This window comes from Syngnathus leptorhynchus, chromosome 12 (genome assembly GCF_054491065.1).
Source record: "Syngnathus leptorhynchus isolate UIUO chromosome 12, UIUO_Slep, whole genome shotgun sequence".
Classification (NCBI taxonomy): Eukaryota; Metazoa; Chordata; class Actinopteri; order Syngnathiformes; family Syngnathidae; genus Syngnathus; species Syngnathus leptorhynchus.
Window position 1 is genome coordinate 1,790,089 of NC_141206.1, and position 27,908 is coordinate 1,817,996.

At 44.7% G+C, this 27,908-nt stretch overlaps 1 protein-coding gene across 12 annotated transcripts in view; it reads left to right on the forward strand.

The window, feature by feature from the left end:
* The window catches only part of ythdc2 (YTH domain containing 2), a 58,339-nt gene that overhangs the window by 7,196 nt on the left and 23,235 nt on the right, over positions 1-27,908 (forward strand). For all 12 annotated transcript variants that reach the window (XM_085926367.1, XM_085926359.1, XM_085926369.1 and 9 more), the window contains 19 exons: positions 377-479; positions 621-783; positions 1,515-1,622; positions 1,689-1,834; positions 4,335-4,470; positions 4,621-4,747; positions 4,856-4,921; positions 6,842-7,011; positions 7,504-7,600; positions 10,075-10,162; positions 10,331-10,411; positions 10,504-10,586; positions 10,736-10,841; positions 16,040-16,153; positions 16,236-16,508; positions 16,687-16,813; positions 16,966-17,171; positions 19,389-19,572; positions 19,920-20,014. In XM_085926367.1, coding sequence (XP_085782493.1) covers positions 377-479; positions 621-783; positions 1,515-1,622; positions 1,689-1,834; positions 4,335-4,470; positions 4,621-4,747; positions 4,856-4,921; positions 6,842-7,011; positions 7,504-7,600; positions 10,075-10,162; positions 10,331-10,411; positions 10,504-10,586; positions 10,736-10,841; positions 16,040-16,153; positions 16,236-16,508; positions 16,687-16,813; positions 16,966-17,171; positions 19,389-19,572; positions 19,920-20,014 — 2,473 coding nt within the window. The remainder of the gene's footprint in view (positions 1-376; positions 480-620; positions 784-1,514; positions 1,623-1,688; positions 1,835-4,334; positions 4,471-4,620; positions 4,748-4,855; positions 4,922-6,841; positions 7,012-7,503; positions 7,601-10,074; positions 10,163-10,330; positions 10,412-10,503; positions 10,587-10,735; positions 10,842-16,039; positions 16,154-16,235; positions 16,509-16,686; positions 16,814-16,965; positions 17,172-19,388; positions 19,573-19,919; positions 20,015-27,908) is intronic.

Below are 27,908 nucleotides of genomic sequence, written 5' to 3' on the forward strand. Positions count from 1 at the left end.
GCAAAAGAAAAAAGGCTCCAGACGAAGGCTCTGTCCAAATAGCTCGAATAGCTCATAAAAGCTATGTGTGCACTTCAGTGAGCGGTGTAGGGTGTAGAGAGAGCCTATGATATTTTCTAGGAGCACAGTAGCACCTCACCTAAAATTATAGTTAGGTTATATGGGGGAGATATATGTGTACAAGTCCCAATCCTCTGAAATTATCCCATACTTTTGCACAGACTAGACAGTGTTTGTATTTTATGAGCTATTTGTACATTTGAAAAAGTGTAAAATAATTTTAACAACAAAAAACCCTACACTCAGAATTAAACTCTTATTCCTTCTTATAATCTTTGTGAAATTGTGTAAATGATTCTTGGTTTTGACTCCATAGGGTTTCTCCCAAGACTCTACTTACTTTCTGTACGACTGGAGTTTTACTCAGGACACTCATGGCTGGAGATGTCAGTCTGGCATCTGTCACACATGTCATTGTGGTGCGCATTTAACGTACAATTCTAAACTCTGAAAATATGTTTGTGGTCTCACTATTTGTATTTAGGTGTTTCTGTTCATACACTTGGTTGCTTCCTAAAAATCAATCTGCCAGGCTAACCTACTTTGCTGTGTTTTTTAAGGATGAGGTGCATGAGCGCGATGGTCTCACTGACTTTTTGCTCACGAAGATGCTTGATGTACTTGAGGAAATACCTGCAATAAAACTGGTTCTCTCCAGTGCTTCTTTGGATGTTGACTTGTTCCTCAAGTATTTTGGCGCTTGGTCCTGTCCTGTTTTTCATCGTAAGACATTATAAACTGTGATTCTGGTGTAATTGGTTTGTTTGAGTTAATAGTTGCTTTGCTCCCATAATATAAGGGAATCTTTTTCACTGCTGGCATCTGGCATGTCTAATGTCCACCTTCATATCAAATCATAATCTGAAACCTAAATGATCCAAAAATAAAGAGACTGTTCAATTGAGTCTTCATTCCAACACAATAATGCAGTAGTCAATCCTCAAGCACTTAGGAGATGCACAGTGTTTGTGGGCACTTTATCCATAAAAAAAAAAAAAAAAAAGAAATATAGTACACTATAGTACACCTAAACCTCATCGACACTAAATCTGATTCACTAAAGATTTTCAAAAACTGGTGCAAACTTGAGTGCTTCCTCGAACAGATATGGAAGCTGTTCTTACTAACCAGGTCTACACAGAATTGTGTGCCCTCTATTTGTGATCCTAAAATTCAACGTCGAGTTTTTAAACATACCGTGTGGTTTCAGTGAACACATTATCACACATTACAGGAATTTCTTACAGGCCATTATCTGCTTTTTACACTGTCTGCCTTTTAAACTACTCAGACATGAAGAACTATATCTATTTCAATAAAGTATGAATCAGGAATCAGGAGCATCATCTCACACAATCAAATGAACTAATGAATATGTGCTAGCTACTCATTGTGAAAATATTCAACTTTTATTTTGCATGACTTGTGAATAAATTGTCTTGTTTTTTTTGTAGTCAAAGGAAGACAGTATGAAGTGAAACAACATTTCCTTGAAGACGTTTTGAAGTTCGTGGGTTTTAACAATGAAGAAGTGGGCAAAAACAAGGAAGAATCCCAGAGAAGTATGAATATTAGTGTTTGAAACAACAGTATCGTCTGGTTCACATCACTGTGATTCTGTCTGTCAGGGAAGGAGACTCAGAACCTTTTGACAAAGAGGGGCAAAATAGAGGAGAAAACCAGTATTGAAGATGGGCAAAACACACACCTGGCATCCTCTAACTTATTCAGGGCCAGCAATGATCTAGATGAAGGAGGCACCATCAAGACACTGGTAATGTCTTTGGAAACACACAGTTTGCCAAATGCTTTAAAGTACCGTAATTTTCAGACTACAAGTCGCTTTTTTTTTTCATAGTTTGGGTGGGGGGGCGACTTAGGTGATTTTTTTTTCACAAATTTTCAAAATTCAAAAATTTGCGATGTAGTGAAACCGCGATAAACGAACCGCGATGTAGCAAGGGATTACTGTCATTTGAACTGCAAGTGACGTCACCTGTGCCGCGCGGCGGTTGTTTACATAAAGAGCAAAGGATTCGATCACGGGATGATGAAGATGACGAAGGGCCCCGTACTACTGGCATCATTAGCGGCTTTGTTTGTAAGTGACATGGAGGACGAAGAGTTTGAAGGATTTAAGGATTTTGAGTGACACAGAAGGTTTGAAAAACTATTATGGCTTTTACACACGCCCGGTCCTTTTCGACGGGAGCTCTCTTTCACCTCCGTGGATGGAAGTCGGGGGCCGGCGCTCGGCCGAGTGGCTGTCCGGGGACGGTGGATGGGGCTCGGACATGGCTTTTATGCACGCCTGCTCCTATTCTATGGAGCTCTCTTCCACCTCCGTGGCTGGAAGTTCAGTAGTTGTTGGCTCATTGAACTCTTGTTTTGTTAAATAAAGAGCCGTTTACCCAACCCACGTCTTTCCTGGTATTTTGTTCACGCTACAATATAGTTATATACTAGATCTCTGCAGCGCACGCGAGGAATTTGATCGATGGATTTAATGATTTGGAGTGACACAGATGGTTTGATAATATTGTTGTAATATGATAGTTATTTGAAATATACTTTATATATCGTTATATGGGTCTGTGGAAGAATTAGAAATGCAAGTCTGAACGCAAACAGAACGCTCGTTGTGTTGCAGTTACAGATTCGTTCTTGATAAACATTTCCACAATGAAAACGGCATTATATGTACCGTAATTTTCGGACTATAAGTCGCACCAGCCATAAAATGCACAATAAAGTGAAAAAAAAACATTAATAAGTCGCACCGGAGTATAAGTTGCACTTTTGGGGCAAATTTATTTGTCAAAATCCAACACCAAAAACAGACATGAACCAGCAACAACAGGCTAAACGATACGGTCTGCTAACGTGACATATACACAAACGAGGAGCTGAGAATGGGCCTGACGTAACAGTCAGAGTTATTCAAGTAAGTATTACATAAATAACACGTGTATCAAACCATCTGTGTCATTCCAATTCATTAAATCCATCGATCGTGCTTTATGTAAACAATGCCGCGTATGCGCTGCATATGCTGACGTCGGACCCGTTGTAAGTTGCATTTCTAATTATTCCACAGACCCATATAACAATAAAGTATATTTCAAATAACTATCATACTACAACAATATGATCAAACCATCTGTGTCACTCCAAATCATTAAATCCATCAATCCTCGTTCTTTTTGTCAACAACGCCGCGCGTGCGCTGCAGAGATCTAATATATAACTATGTTGTAGCTTTAACAAAGTACCAGGAAAGACGTGGGTTTATATAACAACAATATTATCAAACCATCTGTGTCACTCCAAATCATTAAATCCATCAATCAAATTCTTCGTTCTTTATGTCAACAACGCCGCGCGTCCACTGCAGAGATCTAGTATTTAACTATATTACAGTGTTAACAAAGTACCAGGAAAGACGTGGGATTATATAACAACAATATTATCAAACCATCTGTGTCACTCCAAATCATAAAATCCATCGATCAAATTCCTCGTTCTTTTTGTAAACAACGCCGCGCGTGCGCTGCAGAGATCTAGTATATAATGATATTGTAGCGTTAACAAAGTACCAGGAAAGACGTGGGTTTGGTAAATGGCTCTTTATTTAACAAAACAAGAGTTCAACGAGCCAACAACTACTGAACTTCCAGCCACGGAGGTGGAAGAGAGCTCCATAAATAGAACTGGGCGTGCGTAAAAGCCATGTCCGAGCCCCATCCACCGTCTGTGGACAGCCACCCGGCCAAGCGCCGTCTCCCGACTTCCATCCACGGAGGTGAAAGAGAGCTTCCGTCGAGAAAGACCGGGCCTGCGTAAAAGCCATAATAGTTTTTCAAACCTTCTGTGTCACTTCAAATCGTTAAATCCTTCAAACTCTGTCCTCCGTGTCACTTTCAAACAAAGCCGCTAATGATGCCGGTAGTACGTGGGGCCCTTCGTCATCCCGTGATCGAATCCTTTGCCTTTAATGTAAACAACTGCTGCGCGGCACGGGTGACGTCACTTGCGGTTCAAATGACAGTAATCCCTTGCTACATCGCGGTTCGTTTATTGCAGTTTCACTACATCGCGGATTTTTGAATTTTGTAAAAAAAAATCACATAGAGGTTGCTCCTGAGTATAAGTCGCCCCCCCACCCAAACTATGACAAAAAACGCGTCTTATAGTCAGAAAATTACGGTACATTAACTGCCAATAATGGTGAGCAGGACTGTATATGCTTCATTTTTGTTTTTTTTGTGTTACAGAATGTGAAAAGCTCTGAGCAGTTGCAGCCATGGGTTGTAAAAGATATGGATACTTGCATTGCTAATATTTTCATGATTGCAGACCAGGAATATATTGTTCAACTCTTCAATCTCATTCTCTATGAAGATGTTAATGGTATGACTATGTAGTCCTGAATAAACACAATAGATAACATTTTAGTTGGCAGTGTATACTTACGTATATGAAATGTCTCAAGAGCTATTTGACATATTTTCATGTGGAACGTGACCAGTTGTGTCCTCGTGTTTGTATTGATTTGCCTAGTGAACTACATGCACAGCAAGACAGGGGCCACACCTTTGATGGTGACAGCAGGTCGAGGGTTCCTCGCAGAGATGGAGCAGTTGCTTAACATGGGGGCGGACATCAACTTGAAGGCAGGAAATGGATGGTATGATACGTTGTTTATTTATTGATGTTATTGCCAAGGCAAGAAAAATGTGTTTTGTCTTCACATTACATCATCTTAGACTATCACTACTATTTCTATTAATTAAAGGAGTGCCTTGGACTTTGCAAAATACGCACAACAGTTAGATGCTGTTGATCTTCTTGAGTCTTCAATGTGAGTATGACAGCTCCTAAATGCACATCTGCACTGATAGTATATGTACCGTAATTTTCGGACTATAAGTCGCGTTTTTTGTCATAGTTTGGGTGGATGGGGGGGGGGGGTGGCGACTTATACTCAGAAGCGACTTATGTGATTTTTTTCACAAATTTTCAAAATTCAAAAATCGGCGATGTAGAGAAACCCCGAAAAACGAACCGCGATGTAGCAAGGGATTACTGTCATTTGAACTGCAAGTGACGTCATTCATGCCGCAGCAGCGGTTGTTTACTTCAAGGCCAAAGGATTCGATCACAGAATGACGAAGATGACGAAGGGCCCCACGTACTACCGGCATCTTTAGCGGCTTTGTTTGTAAGTGACACGGAGGACGAAGAGTTTGAAGGATTTAACTATTTGGAGTGACATAGAAGGTTTGAAAAACTATTATGGCTTTTACGCACGCCCGATCCTTCTCGGGAGCTCTATTTCACCTCCGTGGATGGAAGTCGGGGGCCGGCCCTCGGCCGGGTGGTTGTCCGGGGAAGGTGGATGGGGCTCGGACATGGCTTTTCCGCACGCCCGGTCCTATTCATGGAGCTCTCTTCCACCTCCGTGGCTGGAAGTTCAGTAGTTGTTGGCTCGTTGAACTCTTGTTTTGTTAAATAAAGAGCCGTTTACCAAACCCATGTCTTTCCTGGTACTTTAACGCTACAATATAGTTATATACTAGATCTGTGCAGTGCGCGTGCGCGGCGTTGTTGACATGAAGGAAGAGGAATTTGATCGATGGATTTAATGATTGAGTGACACAGATGGTTTGATAATATTGTTGTTATATAAACCCACGTCTTTCCTGGTACTTTGTTAACGCTACAGTAAAGTTATATACTAGATCTCTGCAGCGCACGCGAGGCGTTGTTGACATAAAGAACGAGAAATTTGATTGATGAATTTAATGATTTGGAGTGACACAGATGGTTTGATAATATTGTTGTAATATGATAGTTATTTGAAATATACTTTATATATCGTTATATGGGTCTGTGGAATAATTGGAAATGCAACTTACAACGGGTCCGACGTCAGCATATGCGGCGCATACGCGGCACTGTTTACATAAAGCACGATCGATGGATTTAATGAATTGGAATGACACAGATGGTTTGATAAAAGTGTTATTTATGTAATACTTATTGAATAACTCTGAATGTTACGTCAGGCCCGTTCTCAGCTCCTCGTTTGTGTATATGTCACGTGAGCATACCGTATCGTTTAGCCTGTTGTTGCTGGTTCGTGTCTGTTTTTGGTGTTGGGTTTTGACAAATAAATTTGCCCCAAAAGTGCGACTTATACTCCGGTGCGACTTATATATGTTTTTTTTCACTTTATTGTGCATTTTATGACTGGTGCGACTTATCCTCCGGAGCGACTTAAAGTCCGAAAATTACGGTACATTCTTTATGGTCATATTGTACTGTATCAATATTGGGTTATCAATTAGTTTTCTTCACTGCTTTTTAAAGTACAATTATATCACAATATTACTTAATGTAAATCATTTTTATATTTAAAATTATTTTGGTTGTGGTCAGAGTTGGAGGAAACTCATTTCAGCTGGTTGTATCTGGGATCTCGTTCTTTCGGTCACGACCGACAGTTTGTGCCCATGGGTGAGGTTAGGAACGTTGATTGACCGGTAAATCGAGAGGTTCGCCTTTGGGCTCATCACCCTCTTCACCACAATGGACCAGTACAGCAATGCGCCTAGGAATTCTGTCCATAAAAGTTCTGCAAAGAATTGGTGAATTTTGGTGACTTGTATTCGTGATCTTATTGCCATTTGCCATAAAAGATGAAGTTTTGTGTGGTGAAATCCTGAATAATGCGTAAAGAAATAATCATGTAATTGCTTGGATATCTTTGTTTGTGCAGTGCCATTAAAACGAAAGACCAGAATGGGACCCCAATGGATCAGTGTCCCAGTGCTGAGCAAACCTCCAAAGACCTGCTCAAATTGTACCATCACACATTTGATGATGAGTTTGTAGACCTAGATCTCATCATGGACCTGCTGCACATGATCTGCTCAACCATGTGTGATGGTGTGTCTCATCACAATCTCTTTACTGGCAATTTTAGTTCTGAAACATCCATTATACAAGTTACAACAGGGCAAAATTGTTTCCTCAAATTCAGCACAATTTTTATCCAAAAACCTTTTACAATATATCCTTTGCAAATGCGGAGTAGTTGAAATGCAAAACTAGACAGTAATTTCTTGGAAGGAAATCTATATTCAAGTTCACCGGTTATAGTAGTACGCAAATAAGGACACATTGGTTGTTTATTGTTCAACAGAACTCCTTAGCTAGTCAATGTATTAAACTTAATCACAGCTCATTCATTACAAGGAAAAATTGTAAATACTTTCATCGATAATAGATGGAGATTCAAATAACAAAAACATGCACTCGAGTGCATGAAATCGATAGTTATTTTGCCAGTAATGTTTGAAGAAAATCTTAATTATGTACCACATTCAAGAAACTGTACTTCTGAATCTGCTCAAATTTGATCATAGGTGTTTGTCTCAGGTGCGGTGCTAATTTTTCTTCCTGGATATGATGACATTGTGTCGCTCAGGGACCGTATCCTCTACGATGATACAAGATTTTCCACCGTTTCCAAAAGGTAAGCTGCTTAAAAAAATAAGCTGATAATCTTTTATATTAACGAACCCTTTAGTAGTGCACTCACCGTTGGTTTAGGTTGAATGGTACTTCTTTGATTACCGTAATCTTCGGACTATAAGTCGCGTTTTTTTTCTTAGTTTGGGTGGGGGGGGCGGCAACTTATACTGAGGAGCGACTTATGTGAATTTTTTTTTCACAAATTTTCAAAATCCCCCCCCCAAGAAAAGTGAACCCGCGATAAATGAACCGCGATGTAGCAAGGAATTGCTGTAAGTTGAATTTCAAGTGACGTCAGTGGCGCCGCAGTTGTTTACATAAACGCCAAAGATTCAATCACGGGATGACGATGACGAAGGGCCACACGTACTACCGGCATCATTAGCGGCTTTGTTTGTAAGTGACACGGAGGACGAAGAGTTTGAAGGATGTAATGATTTGGAGTGACACAGAAGGTTTGAAAAACTATTATGGCTTTTACGCGCACCCGGTCCTTCTCGACGGGAGCTCTCTTTTACTTTCGTGGATAAAAGTCGGGGGCCGGCGCTCGGCCGGGGGGCTGTCCGGGGACGGTGAATGGGGCTCGGAGATGGCTTTTACGCACGCCCGGTCATACTCTACGAAGCTTTCTTTCACCTCCGTGGATGGAAGTCGGGGGCCGGCGCTCGGCCGGGTGGCTGTCCGGGGACGGTGGATGGGGCTCGGACATGGCTTTTACGCACACCCGGTTCTATTTATGGAGCTCTCTTCCACCTCCGTGGCTGAAAGTTCAGTAGTTGTTGGCTCGTTGAACTCTTGTTTTGTTAAATAAAGAGCCGTTTACCAAACCCACGTCTTTCTTGGTATTTTGTTAACGCTACAAAATAGTTATGTACTAGATCGCTGCAGCCCACGCGCGCCGTTGTTGACATGAAGAACGAGGAATTTGATCGATGGATTCAATGATTTGGAGTGACACAGATGGTTTGATAATGTTGTTGTAATATGATAGTTATTTAAAATATACTATATATACCGTTATATGTAATGTACCGTAATGTTGTAATATGATAGTTATTTAAAATATACTATATATACCGCTATATGGGTCTGTGGTATAATTAGAAATGCAATTTGCAACGGGTCCGACGTCAGCATATGCGGCACATAGGCAGCATTGTTTACATAAACACGATTGATAGATTTAATGAATTGGAGCGACACATATGGTTTGATAATATTGTTACTACATGATAGTTATTTAAAATATACTTTATATATCGTTATATGGTTCTGTGAAATAATTAGAAATGCAAATCATGACGAATCCGAGGGCGAGTGTACTCTGCATTGTTTACCTAATAGACGATCGATGGATTTAATGATATGGAGTGACACAGATGGTTTGATAATGTTGTTGTAATAAGATAGTTATTCGAAATATACTTTATATATTGTTATATGGATCTGTGGTATAATTAGAAATGCAAACCAATAAACAAATAGTCCAACGTCAGCATATGCGGCGCATACGCGTACTGCAGCATTGTTTACATAAAGCACATCAATGAATTTAATGAATTGGAGTGACACAGATGGTTTGATAAACGTGTTATTTATGTATTACTTACTTGAATAACTCTGAATGTTACATCAGGCCCGTTCTCAGCTCCTCGTTTGTGTATATGTTACGTTAGCATACCGTATCGTTTAGCCTGTTGTTGCTGGTTCATGTCTGTTTTCGGTGTTGGATTTTGACAAATACATTCGCCCTAAAAGTGCGACTTATACTCCGCAGCGACTTATATATGTTTTTTTTCACTTTATTGTGCATTTAATGGCTGGTGCGACTTATACTCCGGAGCGACTAATAGTCCAAAATTACGGTATATCTTTTTTTTTTACGTTATTGTGCATTTTATGGCTAATGCGACCTATATTCCGGAGCGACTTTTAGTCCGAAAAATACGGTAGGTTTGATCTCCATCTCCTCATATTGTATCCTTAGGCATGAATCCCATCGAGCGGCAAATTGTTTTAGAACGCAGCTTATGTTGCTTTCACGTCAGAGTTCGTCAGCGTTGGTTCAAGGTTCCAAATGTTTGCAAAACGTTTGCCGAGAGTTTTAGTGATTTTTCTTGTCGCATGTTCAAATTCCCCTGGGACATGAAAGAACAGGTGAACGTCTGCTGCTGGTCTGCCGACTGCTTGGCACTTTTGGCCTTGAACAAACCCTGATGAATCCTGTCAGGCATTAGTTACCTTCGAAACAATTCCCAATTACTTGCCGCTCAATGAGAGAAGGGCTTTATATATCTTATCCTATACAATTTGCGGACCACTGAGATAGGCTCGAAAGCTTTGTACACCAGTGGCAAATAACAATGGCTCATTTCTGCCATTAAAATATCTTGTCCCAGATTATCTTCATGAAGCCATTCATGTCAGGTATAGCACCGTTCTAAAGCATGGCTATGACATGTATATTTCTCTCAGGTACCAAGTGTTCACACTTCATTCAGACATGCCAAGCATTGAACAGAAAAAAGCCATGAAGAAGTCTCCACCGAGTGTTAGAAAGATTGTAAGTTCATATTTTTCTATATTTACATGTAAGAATACATGTTATGTTTCTAAGGAAACTTCAATTGATTTTAAATATTGAGATATATTTGACGTATACTGTTTGTAATAAACAAATTAGATTAATTGTAAAAAAAAAACATTTGCTGTACCTTTCACCCCTGCTCAGATTCTTTCTACTAACATTGCTGAGACAAGCGTAACCATTAATGATGTTGTCTTTGTGATTGATTCTGGAAAAGTCAAAGAGGTATGAAAGTTTTCAAGAATATTCCATAACATTTGTAGTTATTAATGGACAAATTATCTGTACACCGGTCTTTTTCTTTTTTTTTTTTAAAGAAATCTTTTGATACCATCAGTCGCATCTCAATGTTAAAGACAGTCTGGATTTCAAAAGCCAGCGCTCTTCAACGAAGAGGAAGGTAATAACTATAATGTCCATATTTAGGATTTGTCATGCTTCTCATATTGTATTTTGTGAGATACAATTTTGAAATAGCTGTGCCCATTTACTTACTGATAATAAGTGTTTGACAAAATTGAACATTAACTTCAAAGTCAATGTCTACAGAGCCGGACGCTGTCAACCAGGGATTTGCTTCCACCTCTTCAGTCAACTAAGGTTCAACAATATGCAGGAGTTTCAGGTTCCACAGCTGCTACGAATGCCTCTGCAGGTAGATCCTGTTTTCAGTTTTGATATCCATGTAAGGTTTGTTATTGTGACTATATTGTGTCCATGACCAAGCAAATTGGATGCACAGAACTATAAATACTAGAGATAAAATCAGATCAAGTGAAAGGCTGTGTTCACTATTACTGTTATCAAAATTAACAATCTTTATTGGCCAAATGTAGGGATTCAGTGATCTGCTCACCATTTATAAAATATATAGAGTAATCCCTCCCCACTTCGCGTGTCACCTATTGTGGCCTCAGTGCATTGCGGGATATATGAAAACAAATAGTGCGAATATATTCGGTGCATCGCGCTTTTTGCGCCGTCACTCGGAGCGCGGGACTTTGTCTTCCCATATGACTTTACAGCACACTATTGGCCGGTAGAGGAGACGAGACCAATGGGAACATGTTGATCTGTATCCTTGCCGCTGATTGGCTGTAAGAGCAGTTCTAACCGCGCTTTATTTCAACCTCTCGCTGTCGCGCTATACGTATTCACTCTTCCACTTCGTTCGGGTCAGCAGAATCAGCAGCATCTCTGATTTGCATTTCCTTTTGTCACGAACGAAGCCAGATAACCAAATACAACACGGGCTCACACAAAATTTAAAAGAGACAAGGAGGGCAGGAATGACGGCAGAGCAGGACGACGAGGCAAGACGAGCCAGTCAGCGAGCTTGCTTTGCACGTCATCAAAGCAGACGGGCATAGCAAGCTTTTTAAAACAGTTTTAAAAGTGTTTAAATATACAATAAAGTGTTTAAAAGTGTAATACCGTAATTTTCGGACTATAAGTCGCTCCGAAGTACAAGTCACCAGCAATAAAATGCACAATAAAGTGAAAAAAAAAACATATATAAGTCGCACCGGAGTATAAGTCACACTTTTGGGGCAAATTTATTTGTCAAAATCCAACACCAAAAACAGACATGAACCAGCAACAACAGGCTAAACAATACGGTATGCTAACGTGACATATACACAAACGAGGAGCTGAGAACGGGCCTGACGTAACATTCAGAGTTATTCAAGTATTACATAAATAACACTTTTATCAAAACATCTGTGTAACTCCAATTCATTAAATCCATCGATCGTGCTTTATGTAAACAATGCCGCGTATGCGCCGCATATGCTCAGATCAGACCCGTTGTAAGTTGCATTTCTAATTATTCCACAGACCCATATAACGATATATAAAGTATATTTCAAATAACTATCATATTACAGCATATTAATATGTTGTTAATTAGCGCGCTTGCTCCATTTTGCTGCTCTTATTTGTCTATTTATTTATTTATTGTTTATTTATTTGGGTTATTTGCTTATTACTTATTCGTTGGTCTTATCTGTTCGGTTTTACTCTTTGTGCTATTTGATGTGACCGTTGTGTACTGTGTCTAGTCACCGTGGGACGGTGGGAAACGTAATTTCGATCTCTTTGTGTGCCTTGACATGTGAATAATAAATAAATAATAAAGCGGACTTTGACTTTGATTATCAAACCGTCTGTGTCACTCCAAATCATTAAATCGATCGATCAAATTCCTCGTTCTTTATGTCAACAATGCCGCGCGTGCGCTGAAGAGATCTAGTATATAACTATATTGTAACGTTAACAAAGTACCAGGAAAGACCTGGGTTTGGTAAACGGCTCTTTATTTAACAAAACAAGAGTTCAACGAGCCAACAACTACTGAACTTCCAGCCACAGAGGTGGAAGACAGCTCCATAGAATAGGAGCGGGCGTGCGTAAAAGCCATGTCCGAGCCCTATCCACCGTCCCCGGACAGCCACCCGGCCGAGCACCGGCCCCCGACTTCCATCCACGGAGATGAAAGAGAGCTCCCGTCGATAAGGACCGGGCGTGCGTAAAAGCCATAATAGTTTTTCAAACCTTCTGTGTCACTCCAAATCATTAAATCCTTCAAACTCTTCGTCCTCCGTGTCACTTACAAAGAAAGCCGCTAATGATGCCGGTAGTACGTGGGGCCCTTTGTCATCTTCGTCATCCCGTGATCGAATCCTTTGCCCTTTATGTAAACAACCGCCGCGCAACACGGGTGACGTCATTTGCAGTTCAAATGACAGTAATCCCTTGCTACATAGCGGTTCGTTTATCGTGGTTTCACTACATCGCGGATTTTTGAATTTTAAAAATTTGTGGAAAAAATCACGCAAGTCGCTCCTGAGTATAAGTCGCCCCCCACCCAAACTATGACAAAAAACGCGACTTATAGTCCAAAATTACGGTGTTTAAAAATAAAATTATAAAAGTCTTGTGTAGATGCCCTCGCGCTGGGCTGCAGGGGCACGTCAGCTGGCCAGCACAGCAACAGCAGAGCAAGAGCCGTGACAAGTTTACACTTTAAAATGTTTAAAAAGCGTTTAAAAATACAAAATAATGTTGACAAATAAAATCGTAAAAGTCTTGTGCAGATGCCCTCACGCTGGTCGGCGGGGGTGCGTCAGCCCGCCAGCGCGGCAAGAGCAGAGCAAAGCCGTTACACGTTTACACTTCAAAGTGTTTAAAAATACAATAAAATGTTTAAAAATAAAATTATAAAAGTCTTGTGGGGATGCCCTCGTGCCGGGCCGCTGGGGCGCGTCAGCCGGCCAACACAGCGAGAGCAGAGCGGAGCCGTGACACGGTTACACTTTAAAATGTTTTTAAAAGTGTTTAAAATCCAATAAAGTATATAAAAGTGTAATAAAGTGTTTAAAAATAAAATTATAAAAGTCTTGTGCGGATGCCCTTGCTCTGGGCTGCGGGGGCTCGTCAGTCGGCCAGCACGCAAGAGCAGAGAGGAGCCTGACGTTTACACTTCATAAAAGTTTCATAAAAGTCTTGTGTGGATATTGTAACAATATATTTACTCTTATTTATTTTTTATTTATTTAAATAAATAACGTTTCTGAAAGTCAGTTTGACTTTAAAATGCTTACAAAAGTGTTTAGAATACAAAAGAGTGTTTAAGAAAACAACAAAATGTATAAAACTACAAAAAAGGTTCATTAAAGTCTTTTCTGGCTATTGTAACAATATATTTTCTCTACATTGCAGGCGGGTGGTCTTGGAACCAACTATCCACGATAGTAAATGAGGGATTACTATACCATATGTATCACATAATTTATCATTATTAATCATATATACAGTCGCATGAAAACGTTTGTGCACCCCTGATCATTTTGAATGAGCTTAACAAACAAATGTTGTGTTCCAATAATTAGTGCTAAAGGTATTCAAATCAATAAAACAACAAGAGTGCCCGAATTTATGCACCGGCCTACCTTCAAGTAACGATTGCACACTCTGTAAATTCTGTAAACTTCATTTCACTTCTCAAAAATTACTGTTTGTCTGCTACATTAATCCCTCCTTTTTCACTGGGGTTACGTTCTTTTACCGTGATAGGTAAAACTTGTTTTCAGGCCCAAACATTTGTTTAACAAAGAGAAGTAAACACTTTCTTCCAGATAACTACAGTAAAATAATAATTTTAATCATCAGTACGTACTATATAGTGCACCTCTGTAGTGTCTTTTTCATCTGAAGCCATAACACAATTCACTGGAAAAAAAACATGAAGCAGCGAGGCCGTGAAAGGTGAACCGTGATATTGCGAGGGATTTCTGTATATTTATTATATATTTTACTGAAATTGCTGCTCCAAACAACCAATGATTTATAAAGAAAAATCTTGATGATCAGGGGCAATGTTCCCTCTAATTTTCCAAGTGTCTGTGCAAGCACACAAGCTCCCTGTACACACTGTGGACCACTGTGTGCAACACTAGATGAAATGAATAAATGAATAAATTAATGAATACATCAATCAATAAATAAATGAATGAATAAATAAATAAATAAATTTTCAATGAGAACTTTACGAGCTCGGGGTCAAATTTTGTTTTGTGTGACAGCTCGTTCCTTTTCTGTTGGTCTTTTGCGCTCTCCCGCAAAAATGTACCGATCCCCTGTCCCATCTTGAGTCTTTGTACAATTCCAACAGCTTTTTTTCTGCTGAATGTGATGCTTGAGGTAGCCAAACTTCCATTCAGTCTATATTTTCCCTCCGTAAACTCGCCCGCCACTTTGGCTTCACTGCGTGTTTGCCATAGTACCCAGTTTCACCGTTTGCTCTTTTATTTGCACACACTCTGACAGCCATCCATCCAACCATTTTCTGAACCGCTTTGTCCCCACGGGGGTCGCGGGCGTGCTGGAGCCTATCCCAGCCGTCATCGGGCAGTAGGCGGGGGACACCCTGAACTAGTTGCCAGCCAATCGCAGGGCACACAGAGACGAACAACCATCCGCACTCGCACTCACACCTAGAGGCAATTTGGAGTGCTTAATTCGGCCTACCAAGCATGTTTTTGGGATGTGGGAGGAAACCGGAGTGCCCGGAGAAAACCCACGCGGGCTCGGGGAGAACATGCAAACTCCACACACGGAGGGCCGGAGTTGGAATCAAACCCGCACCCTCCTAACTGTGAGGCGGACGTGCTACCCAGTGCGCCACTCTGACAGCCATTACATCTTAAAAGAACCGCCATATCACTTATTTAATTTGGCTTGGCAAGTGAATGTCGCTGCTTGTTCGTTTTGCCATGATAAGGGGTTAGCTAACTTTGTATTTACATCTCTAGACTCCGCCGCACTGTTGTTAGCTAGCTAACCTGCACGGCACAGATGGGCAGGACACATTTTCAGGCACTGTCAATGCTATGATTGGCTATGTAGCGCAAGTGAACCATATACCATTAGCTGGACACCTGTCAATCACTGATTTACACTACAAAAAGGCACAGAAAGAAAATAATTCGTCCACGTAATTAGATTAGATTACGTCTAACATTAGATATTAGTCAATCAGTTTATGGTGAATTTTATTTTGTGTGCAGCAGAGTTTCTTGTGCGCAGAGACTGCGAGCAGTGCGCAAATGCGCAGCTGCGCAGTTTAGAGGGAACAGTGATCAGGGTTTGCCCAAACTTTTGCATATAACTGTACATAATTATAAAATCACAAATTAACTGCCAATTTACAATGGAATGGGAAGAACAGAAAATAATTGTCTCCAGCCTGGATAGAACCTAGATGCTAAAATTCCTTACCAAGGTATTTATTTTTGTTTTGTGTGTGTGTCTGTCTTTCTGTGTGTTTGTGTCTGTGTGTTTTTGTGTTAGGAATTATGTCTGCAGACCAAATTGTTGACTCCCTCTCCAGTATCTGAGTTCTTGTCCAAGGCTCCACAACCTCCTACAGCACATGCTGTAAAGAGTGCTGTGCAGATGCTTAAGGTAAGAAACGCTTATAACAGTTGCGTAACAATGAATGCATCACACATGTTGGGTATTGTTTCAATCATGTCTTTTTCATCAGACAATAGATGCTATGAACGAGAATGAAGACCTGACTGATCTTGGCTTCCATTTGGCTGATCTACCTGTTGACCCCAATCTGGGAAAGATGGTCCTATGTGCTGTAGTGCTGAAGTGTCTTGACCCCATTTTGACCATTGCCTGTACATTTGGTTATCGGGACCCCTTTATTCTCCCAGTCCAGGGCTCTCAGAAGAGGGCTGCTCTTCAGTGTCGTAAACATTTCGCTTCCAACAGCTTCAGTGACCACATGACCATGCTGAGAATTTTCCAGGTAATTTTAAGTCTTTATTCAGTGCCCAGTACAATACTGACTTACATTTTCACAAATAATTACTATATGGAAGATTATTAATAGTATGAGAGATTATTTAGTTTTAAGTTATTGGGACATTTTTGTCAATCAATGTACAATTTTGCCAAACCTCTAATACATAGGTTGATACTTTTAGGCATGGCAGAAGGCTCGCAATGATGGCTCAGAGAGGTCCTTCTGTGAAAAGAACTTTCTTTCTAATGCCACTATGGACATGATTCTTGGGATGAGAACGCAGCTGCTGAGACACCTTCGTGCAACTGGTCCGTTGTAATTGATCAGATTTATTCAAATGTATAAATGTTGTCTGTCATTGTCTTCTTTCTTTGCTTTTCTTCTCATTGGCATCCTGAAATATTTTTTATATATGTCAGTGCAATAAATTGTCTCTTCATTATTCCTATTTTCCCTACAGGCTTTGTGAGGGCCCATGGGGGAAGTGATATACGAGATGTGAACATCAACTCAGAAAACTGGGCAGTGGTGAAGGCAGCGTTGGTTGCTGGCATGTACCCAAATCTGCTTTATATTAACCCTGAGACAAACCTGCCCTCTAGTAATGAGGAGAAAAAAATCAATTTTCACCCTACATCCATATTGAATCAGTCCCACAACAAAGAGGTATGTAGATCAAGTTACTCTTTTAGAACTCAATTTTTTTAGGCAGCTGAGGATACAAAGTACAATCTTCAAATCCAATGAAGTTGGGACATTGTGTAAAATGAACAAAAACATAATACAATGGTTTTCTAATATTTTTCAAACGTGATTCAAATTAATAACGACATATTTAATATTCAAACCAATACTTTGTTTGAAAATATTCACTTTTATATCAGTTCCCTTTTTTCAATTCAGATCGCCTTATAAAAAATTCCAATGTGGATGTAAATCATATATGTATCCAATATGTCTGCATATGACTGCTCATCTTTATGCATCCGATCATCATCATCAAAAGCCCAATATGTGGGCAGAGCAGAGTGCTCAGGAGATGACTAACAAATCGTCCGTGAATCTGCAAAATTGTTTGAAGTTAACTTTATGTTTGACTTCAATTTCATCACACCTGGAACATGTAGGGTAAAGTGGACGTTTGTGGTAAAGGTTCATTTCTTATTTGCGGCAATGACATGACAAACTCCAGTAGACGTCTTCATCAAATGGGAGGATTGAAGACCGTCGCCTCCCAATATTATTACTCATCAATAGGTCGATAGGCCCAACTGCAGCATACATGAAGAATATTGTCAGGAAAGAGATGGTTCTTTGGTGATGCATAACTTTTATCAACATAACCTTTATTGACAGAGATGGAGCTCTGCAAACATACAAACATGTATAAATCTCAGCGACGACCATAATAAACGTAATGTGCAAGGAACACAAACAACACACAACTAATAATAAATAAAATGGGACCGCTTACAGGGGTAAAGTCGGCAATGCGATACGAGCTACACGTAAAACTCCGGAGAAGACATGACCAGGAAAAAAAAAAACTAAAAAGGGTGCCGTAACAAGATGTCATCAACAATAGCCTGGTGCACTCTAGTGGCCAGAAGAAAGCTCTACAGTAAACGCAGCAGCTCTATTCCCTTCATTAAGAGCCAAATCGACTGCCTTTAACTTAAAAGCGGCATCATATGCATTTCTATTGTCCCCCATAATGAGGGTTTGTGTATAAAAGCGTCCTTTCTTCAGTAATGTCCGTCTTGATCTCGTTCTGTCTCTTCTTTGTGTCAATTATACGGGACTATTTGCTTAGCGGACGGACATGCGATCAACACACCACTCTTCTCCCCAGTAACCGTGTGTCTGGTCATATATCCCTCCGCACAACAGCGGTCCACAGCCTTTTTACGAGTGCAAAAGTGTATTAGTCATCACAAAAATCATGAAAAATCCATAGATACGCTGCACTGGACGACAAGCCGCAGGGTTCCAAGCTTGTGCAAAAAGTAGTGGCCTATAGTCCGAGAATTACAGTACACTCAACATACTGTTTTTATCAGTGCAGGCATCAAATTCAAAGTGACAGCTTATTTGCAAAAAAAAAACCCCAAAAACTGACATTCATGAGTTTAACATAAAATTGTAACTTTTTAAAGTACTATTCAATTGAATAAGGGTTGAAGATAATTTTTTAATCATGGAATTCTGTTTTCATTTACATTTTACACAGCATCAGAACTATAGTACCGTACTTTCCGGACTAAAAGGCGCACCTAAAAACCTAAAATTTTCTCAAAAGCCGACAGTGCGCCTTATAGTCCGGTGCACCTTATATATGGATCAATTTATGAATTGGTTGTACTGGTTGTACACAGTGCTCTGCCAAAATTTTCAGTACGTTTTAGTACAACTAGTAAATTACAAGGTCGCATCGCTTACCAGCATTACGGCAACCGTGGTCAGGGGGCGTCACTGAATAGCTGTTGTACCTGTGAGGCTATTTCATGTCAAAATAGGCTGCTCTGTTAATGTTTCGAGTAAATTTACGGATCGATATGGAAGGGAAACATAGGTAAGCAGTACCAAGGTGTTAGATCGAAATTTAATCAGTTTTGATTATTTTGTAGGATAGTTTGAGAAACGCGATTGTTTACAGAGGGCCCATTGGTTATTGGCTAGTGGATGCATATCGCAACCCTAGTCAACCGCAGTTTGTTGCAGTATAACTTCTATTTTATGCGCCTTACAATCCGGTGTGCCTTTTATATGGACAAAGTTTTAAAATGGGCCGTTCATTGAAGGTGCGCCTTATAATCCGGTGCGCCTTTTGGTCCGGAAAATACGGTACTATAAATTAAATTCCTTCTTTTTAATTCTCTCCAGGATAGTTCATCTAAATTATCAAAGGCCTTTCCCACAGAATGGCTTGTCTATGATGAGATGAGCAGGGGCCACAGAATTGCCAGTGTTCGCTGTTGTACTTTGGTGACAGCCATCACTGTTGCCATATTTGCAGGCGGTTCCAGACATCGTTGCTCTGGCCTGCATGAAGCTACATTTCAGAAAGGTACTGTTATTTTAGATAAACCCAGGTAAATACAGTACAATACCTGAATTTAAAACCACAAATGCATTTGCTATCTGTGTACTGTATTTAAATGAGATATATTTCAAAAAATCCGCCCGCACCAAGCGTAAAAAATGTTTTGCATATTTTTCGCAGCCTTCCCATTCATTCAGGTATATTTTTGCAATTACTAATCGGTGGATAGAAACACTTTTTGTTAGAACTCTCTACAAGTTTGCAAGTGTTTTCTTTCCTGCTTTTATTTTATTGGCAAAAGTTGGTCTATTATTTTGTTCAATTTGATTCAGAAGATGCTGTCTCTTTACCATTATGTTCTGTCTTCTCAGACAGTCCAGCGGATGACATGAGTGACAGTGAGACAGAGGATGCCACTGCTGATTTGAGAATTGATGACTGGCTCATCTTCCAGTCAAACCATGAGGTGTGGGAAAATTCCTGTGAACAATATTTCAATATATGCTATCATAGTGTACAAAGTAGAACTAATATTATAAATAACGATGAGACTGAATTCTAGAAACAAGTAATCAGTCAAATTTTATCAAGAGACAAAATGATATTCACATTTAAGTTAAGATGTTTTTAGATTTAGGGAAATTCAAATACAGTGGAGCCTCAGTTTTCGACCACAATCCGTTCCAGAATGCTGTTCGAGAAGTGAATTGTTTGAATTCTGGATCATGTTTTCACATTACAAATAATGGAAAAAATTTTAATCTTCTTCACCTTCTCCTTCATCTTCTTCCGCTTATCCGGGGTCGGGTCGCGGGGGCAGCAGCTTTAGGAGGGACTCCCAGACCTCCCTCTCCCCAGCCACTTCCTCCAGCTCATCCCGGGGGATCCCAAGGCGTTCCCAGGCCAGCCGAGAGACGTAGTCTCTCCAGCGCGTCCTGGGTCGTCCCCGGGGTCTCCTACCGGTGGGACATGCCCGGAACACCTCCCCAAGGAGGCGTCCAGGAGGCATCTCATCCTGATGAGATGCCCGAGCCACCTCATCTGGCTCCTCTCAACGTGGAGGAGCAGCGGCTCTACTCCGAGTCTCTCCCGGATGACCGAGCTTCTCACCTTATGTCTAAGGGAGAGCCCGGACATCCTGCGGAGGAAACTCATTTCAGCCGCTTGTATCCTGGACCTCGTTCTTTTGGTCACGACCCATAGCTCGTGACCATAGGTGAGGGTAGGAGCATAGATCGACCGGTAAATCGAGAGCTTTGCCATTTGGCTCAGCTCTCTCTTCACCACGACGGACCGGTACAGAGTCCGCATTACTGCCGACGCTGCACCGATCCGCCTGTCGATCTCGTGCTCCATCCTGCCCTCACTCGTGAACAAGACCCCAAGATACTTGAACTCCTCCACTTGGGGCAGGATCTCATCCCCGATCCGGAGAGGGAATTCCACCCTTTTCCGACCGAGGACCATGGACTCGGATTTGGAGGTGCTGACCCTCATCCTGACCGCTTCACACTCGGCTGCGAACCGCTCCAGTGAGAGCTGGAGATCACGGACTGAAGCAGCCAACAGCACCACGTCATCTGCAAAAAGCAGTGACGCGATGCTGAGGTCCCCAAACCGGACCCCCCCAACGCCTCGGCTGCGCCTAGAACTTCTGTCCATAAAAATTATGAACAGAATCGGTGACAAAGGGCAGCCTTGGCGGAGTCCAACCCTCACTGGGAACGAATCCGACTTACTGCCGGAAATGCGGCCAAACTCTGGCATCGGTGATACAGGGACCGAACCGCCCTTATCAGTTGGCTCGGCACCCCATACTCCCGAAGCACCCTCCAGAGAACCTCCCGAGGGACACGGTCGAACGCCTTCTCCAAGTCCACAAAGCACATGTGGACTGGTTGGGCGAACGCCCATGCACCCTCGAGGATCCTGCCGAGGGTGTAGAGCTGGTCCACTGTTCCACGGCCAGGACGAAAGCCACACTGCTCCTCCTGAATCCAAGGTTCGACCTCCCGACGGATCCTCCTCTCCAGCACCCCTGAATAGACCTTACCAGGGAGGCTGAGGAGTGTGATTCCCCTGTAATTGGAACACACCCTCCGGTCCCCCTTCTTAAAGAGGGGAACCACCACCCCAGTCTGCCAATCCAGAGGCACCGTCCCCGATGTCCACGCAATGCTGTAGAGGCGTGTCAGCCAAGACTGCCCCACAACATCCAGAGCCTTTAAGAACTCCGGGCGGATCTCATCCACCCCCGGGGCCTTGCCACCAAGGAGTTTGCTTCCACAAAGGAAAGCGTGTTGGTGGAATTGAGGAGGTCTTCGAAGTATTCCCCCCACCGACTCACGACATCCCGAGTCGAGGTCAGCAGCACACCATCTCCACTGTAAACAGTGTTGACCGTGCACTGCTTCCCCGTCCTGAGACGCCGGATGGTGGACCAGAATTTCCTCGAAGCCGTCCGGAGGTCATTCTCCATGGCCTCGCCAAACTCCTCCCACGCCCGGGTTTTTGCCTCAGCAACCGCCGAAGCTGCGTTCCGCTTGGCCATCCGGTACCTGTCAGCTGCCTCCGGAGTCCCGCAGGCCAAAAAGGCCCTATAGGACTCCTTCTTCAGCTTGACGGCATCCCTTACCGCCGGTGTCCACCAGCGGGTTCGGGGATTGCCACCACGACAGGCACCAACAACCTTACGGCCACAGCTCCGGTCGGCTGCCTCAACAATGGAGGCGCGGAACAAGGTCCACTCGGACTCAATGTCCCCCGCCTCCCCCGGGACGTGGGAAAAGCTCTGCCGGAGGTGGGAGTTGAAGCTTTTCCTGACAGGGGATTCTGCCAGACGTTCCCAGCAGGCCCCTAACAGAGCGTTTGGGTCTGCCAGGTCGGACCGGCATCTTCCCCCACCATCGGAGCCAACCCACCACCAGGTGGTGATCAGTTGACAGCTCCGCCCCTCTCTTTACCCGAGTGTCCAAAACATGCGGCCGCAAATCCGATGACACGACTACAAGGTCGATCGACGAACGGCGGCCTAGGGTGTCCTGGTGCCAAGTGCACACATGGACACCCTTATGCTTGAACATGGTGTTCATTATAGAAAATCCGTGTCGAGCACAGAAGTCCAATAATAGAACACCGCTCGGGTTCAGATCGGGGGGGCCGTTCCTCCCAATCACGCCCTTCCAGGTCTCACTCTCATTGCCCACGTGAGCATTGAAGTCACCCAGTAGAACGATGGAGTCCCCAGAAGGAGCGCTCTCCAGCACTTCCTCCAGGGACTCTAAGAAGGGTGGGTACTCTGAGCTGCCGTTCGGTGCATAGACACAAACAACAGTCAGGACCCATCCCCCCACCCGAAGGCGGAGAGAGGCTACCCTCTCGCTCACCGGGGTGAACCCCAATGTGCAGGCGCCCAGCCGGGGGGCAATAAAGTATGCCAACACCTGCTCGACGCCTCTCACCGTGGGCAACTCGAGAGTGGAAGAGAGTCCAGCCCCTCTCGAGAGGGCTTGTACCAGAGCCCAAACAATGTGTGGAGGCAAGTCCGACTATGTCTAGTCGGAACCTTTCTGCCTCACACACCAGCTCGGGCTCCTTTCCAGCCAGAGAGGTGATATTCCATGTCCCTAGAGCCAGCCTCTGCAGCCGGGGATCGGACCGCCAAGGTCCCCGCCTTTGGCCGCCGCCCAGCTCACTATGCACCCGACCCCTTTGGCCCCTCCTATAGGTGGTGAGCCCATTGGAAGGGGGACCCACGTCTTCTTTTCGGGCTATGCCCGACCGGACCCCATGAGCGAAGGCCCGGCCACCAGGCACTCGCCTTCGAGCCCCACCTCCAGGCCTGGCTCCAGAGAGGGGCCCCGGTGACCCGCGTCCGGGCGAGGGAAAACGACATCCATATATCTTTTTCATCATAAGGGGTCTTCTGAGCCGTGCTTTGTCTGGCCCCTCACCTAGGACCCTTTTGCCATGGGTGACCCTACCAGGGGCATGAAGCCCCAGACAACATGGCTCCTAGGATCATAGGGGCACGCAAACCCCTCCACCACGATAAGGTGACGACTCACGGAGGGGAAATCCGCCTTTTTTAAGCATTTTTTCATTTGCGCATTTTTGTCCGATCGCCCAACTGCAGCCCACCGCCGAACGCGCAACTGTAGCACGTCGACGACAATGCAACTGCACCCCGCTGGTCGCATTATTATGACAGAGCCGTCGCTGAAATTTAGAAAATATTTTGAAAGTTCTGATGTACTTTCCAAAATTTAAGTGGACCTCAGTGCGCAGGGAGCTTGATTTTGTCTGATTACGCAACTGCAGCGCACTGCCAAATATGCAACCATAGCGCGCCGCCGACCACGCAACTGCACCGCGCTGGTCGCATCATTGTGACAGAGCGGTCGCTAAAATTTAGAAAATATTTTTTAAGTCCTGATGTACTTTCCAAAATTTAAGTGGACCTCAGTGCGCAGTGAGCTTAATTTGGTCCAATCGCGCAACCGCAGCGCACCGGGCGCTCCCTGTCACATTGCTTTAGGAGCGTCTTTGTGTTTTAGGATGGCTTTACTGCTCCCACTGGCTTCCTTTGGAGGCATGATTTGAGTTGATGCAATCCTCAGAGTAACGAGAATGTAATAACGAACGGAGTCAGTTGCCATGCGGTTCCTCTCGGCTCATCTCGCGAGGTTCGACAACGGAATTACGTCCGACATCGGAAGCAAAAATATCTCAGATTTTTTGTTCGAATACCGATTTGTTCGAGAACCGGGACGTTCAAAAACCGAGGCTCCACTGTATTTTAAAATAATAAATAAAATCTAATTGCCATGAAGCGCAAAATTTGTTTCATGTACTTGTACGTGTGTCCAATATCAATTGATTAAATGTGAGATATTTCTACATCTTAATTAAAGTCCACGGTGCTAAATTTAGCCAACTGGACTGGAATTGTAATAGGACAGGACATCTATCTTCATAAGGTTCTATCTTCATAAGGTTCCACAGATGAAAATACATGTCAGAGCACAGGCTAACATCTGTTTGAAAGTCCAAAATCAGCAATGCGGTTGACCTCTATCATCTGTAAATTTAAGAAATTTGGAACGACCAGGAATTTTTTTTTGCGCTTGCGACCTATCCTTCATCTTCATCTTCTTCCGCTTATCCGGGGTCGGGTCGCGGGGGCAGCAGCTTTAGGAGGGACTCCCAGACCTTCCTCTCCCCAGCTACTTCCTCCAGCTCATCCCGGGGGATCCCAAGGCGTTCCCAGGCCAGCCGAGAGACGTAGTCTCTCCAGCGCGTCCTGGGTTGACCCCGGGGTCTCCTACCGGTGGGACATGCCCGGAACACCTCCCCGGGGAGGCGTCCAGGAGGCATCCTGATGAGATGCCCAAGCCACCTCATCTGGCTCCTCTCAACGTGGAGGAGCAGCGGCTCTACTCCGAGTCTCTCCCGGATGACCGAGCTTCTCACCCTATCTCTAAGGGAGAGCCCGGACACCCTGCGGAGGAAACTCATTTCAGCTGCTTGTATCCTGGATCTCGTTCTTTCGGTCACGACCCATAGCTCGTGACCATAGGTGAGGGTAGGAGCGTAGATCGACCGGTAAATCGAGAGCTTTGCCATTTGGCTCAGCTCTCTCTTCACCACGACGGACCGGTACAGAGTCCGCATTACTGCCGACGCTGCACCGATCCGCCTGTCGATCTCGCGCTCCATCCTGCCCTCACTCGTGAACAAGACCCCAAGATACTTGAACTCCTCCACTTGGGGCAGGATCTCATCCCCGATCCGGAGAGGGCATTCCACCCTTTTCCGACCGAGGACCATGGACTCGGATTTGGAGGTGCTGACCCTCATCTCGACCGCTTCACACTCGGCTGCGAAGCGCTCCAGTGAGAGCTGGAGATCACGGACTGAAGAAGCCAACAGCACCACGTCATCTGCAAAAAGCAGTGACGCGATGCTGAGGTCCCCAAACCGGACCCCCTCAACGCCTCGGCTGCGCCTAGAAATTCTGTCCATAAAATTTATGAACAGAATCGGTGACAAAGGGCAGCCTTGGCGGAGTCCAACCCTCACTGGGAACGAATCCGACTTACTGCCGGAAATGCGGACCAAACTCTGGCATCGGTGATACAGGGACCAAACCGCCCTTATCAGTTGGCTCGGCACCCCGTACTCCCGAAGCACCCTCCAGAGAACCTCCCGAGGGACACGGTCGAACGCCTTCTCCAAGTCCACAAAACACATGTGGACTGGTTGGGCGAACTCCCATGCACCCTCGAGGATCCTGCCGAGGGTGTAGAGCTGGTCCACTGTTCCACGGCCAGGACGAAAGCCACACTGCTCCTCCTGAATCCGAGGTTCGACCTCCCGACGGATCCTCCTCTCCAGCACCCCTGAATAGACCTTACCAGGGAGGCTGAGGAGTGTGATTCCCCTGTAATTGGAACACACCCTCCGGTCCCCCTTCTTAAAGAGGGGAACCACCACCCCAGTCTGCCAATCCAGAGGCACCGTCCCCGATGTCCACGCAATGCTGTAGAGGCGTGTCAGCCATGACAGCCCCACAACATCCAGAGCCTTTAAGAACTCCGGGCGGATCTCATCCACCCCCGGGGCCTTGCCACCGAGGAGTTTTTTAACTACCTCAGTGACTTCGACCTCCGAGATTGGAGAGTCCGCCTCAGAGTCCCCAGGCCCTGCTTTCACAATGGAAGGCGTGTCGGTGGAATTAAGGAGGTCTTCGAAGTATTCCCCCCACCGACTCACGACATCCCGAGTCGAGGTCAGCAGCAAACCATCTCCACTGTAAACAGTGTTGACCGTGCACTGCTTTCCCCTCCTGAGACACCGGATGGTGGACCAGAATTTCCTCGAAGCCGTCCGGAAGTCATTCTCCATGGCCTCGCCAAACTCCTCCCACGCCCGAGTTTTTGCCTCAGCAACCGCCGAAGCCGCGTTCCGCTTGGCCATACGGTACCTGTCAGCTGCCTCCGGAGTCCCGCAGGCCAAAAAGGCCCTATAGGACTCCTTCTTCAGCTTGACGGCATTCCTTACCGCCGGTGTCCACCACCGGGTTCGGGGATTGCCGCCACGACAGGCACCAACAACCTTACGGCCACAGCTCCGGTCGGCTGCCTCAACAATGGAGGCGCGGAACAAGGTCCACTCGGACTCAATGTCCCCCGCCTCCCCCGGGACGTGGGAAAAGCTCTGCCGGAGGTGGGAGTTGAAGCTCTTCCTGACAGGGGATTCTGACAGACGTTCCCAGCAGACCCTCACAGAGCGTTTGGGCCTGCCAGGTTGGACCGGCATCTTCCCCCACCATCGGAGCCAACCCACCACCAGGTGGTGATCAGTTGACAGCTCCGCCCCTCTCTTCACCCGAGTGTCCAAAACATGCAGCCGCAAATCCGATGACACGACTACAAGGTCGATCAACGGACTGCGGCCTAGGGTGTCCTGGTGCCAAGTGCACACATGGACACCCTTATGCTTGAACATGGTGTTCATTATAGAAAATCCGTGTCGAGCACAGAATTGCAATAATAGAACACCGCTCGGGTTCAGATCGGGGGGGGGGCGTTCCTCCCAATCACGCCCTTCCAGGTCTCACTGTCATTGCCCACGTGAGCATTGAAGTCACCCAGTAGAACGATGGAGTCCCCAGAAGGAGCGCTTTCCAGCACTTCCTCCAGGGACTCTAAGAAGGGTGGGTACTCTGAGCTGCCGTTCGGTGCATAGACACAAACAACAGTCAGGACCCGTCCCCCCACCCGAAGGCGGAGGGAGGCTACCCGCTCGCTCACCGGGGTGAACCCCAATGTGCAGGCGCCCAGCCGGGGGGCAATAAGTATGCCAACACCTGCTCGACGCCTCTCACCGTGGGCAACTCCAGAGTGGAAGAGAGTCCAGCCCCTCTCGAGAGGACTTGTACCAGAGCCCAAACTATGTGTGGAGGCAAGTCCGACTATGTCTAGTCGGAACCTTTCTGCCTCACACACCAGCTCGGGCTCCTTTCCAGCCAGAGAGGTGACATTCCAAGTCCTCAGAGCCAGCCTCTGCAGCCGGGGATCGGACCGCCTAGGTCCCCGCCTTTGCCCGCTGCCCAGCTCACTATGCACCCGACCCCTTTGGCCCCTCCTATAGGTGGTGAGCCCATTGGAAGGGGGACCCACGTTTTTTTTTTCGGGCTATGCCTGACCGGACCCCATGGGCGAAGGCCCGGCCACCAGGCGCTCGCCTTCGAGCCCCACCTCCAGGCCTGGCTCCAGAGAGGGGCCCCGGTGACCCGCGTCCGGGCGAGGGAAAACGACATCCACTTATTGTATTCATCATAAGGGGTCTTCTGAGCC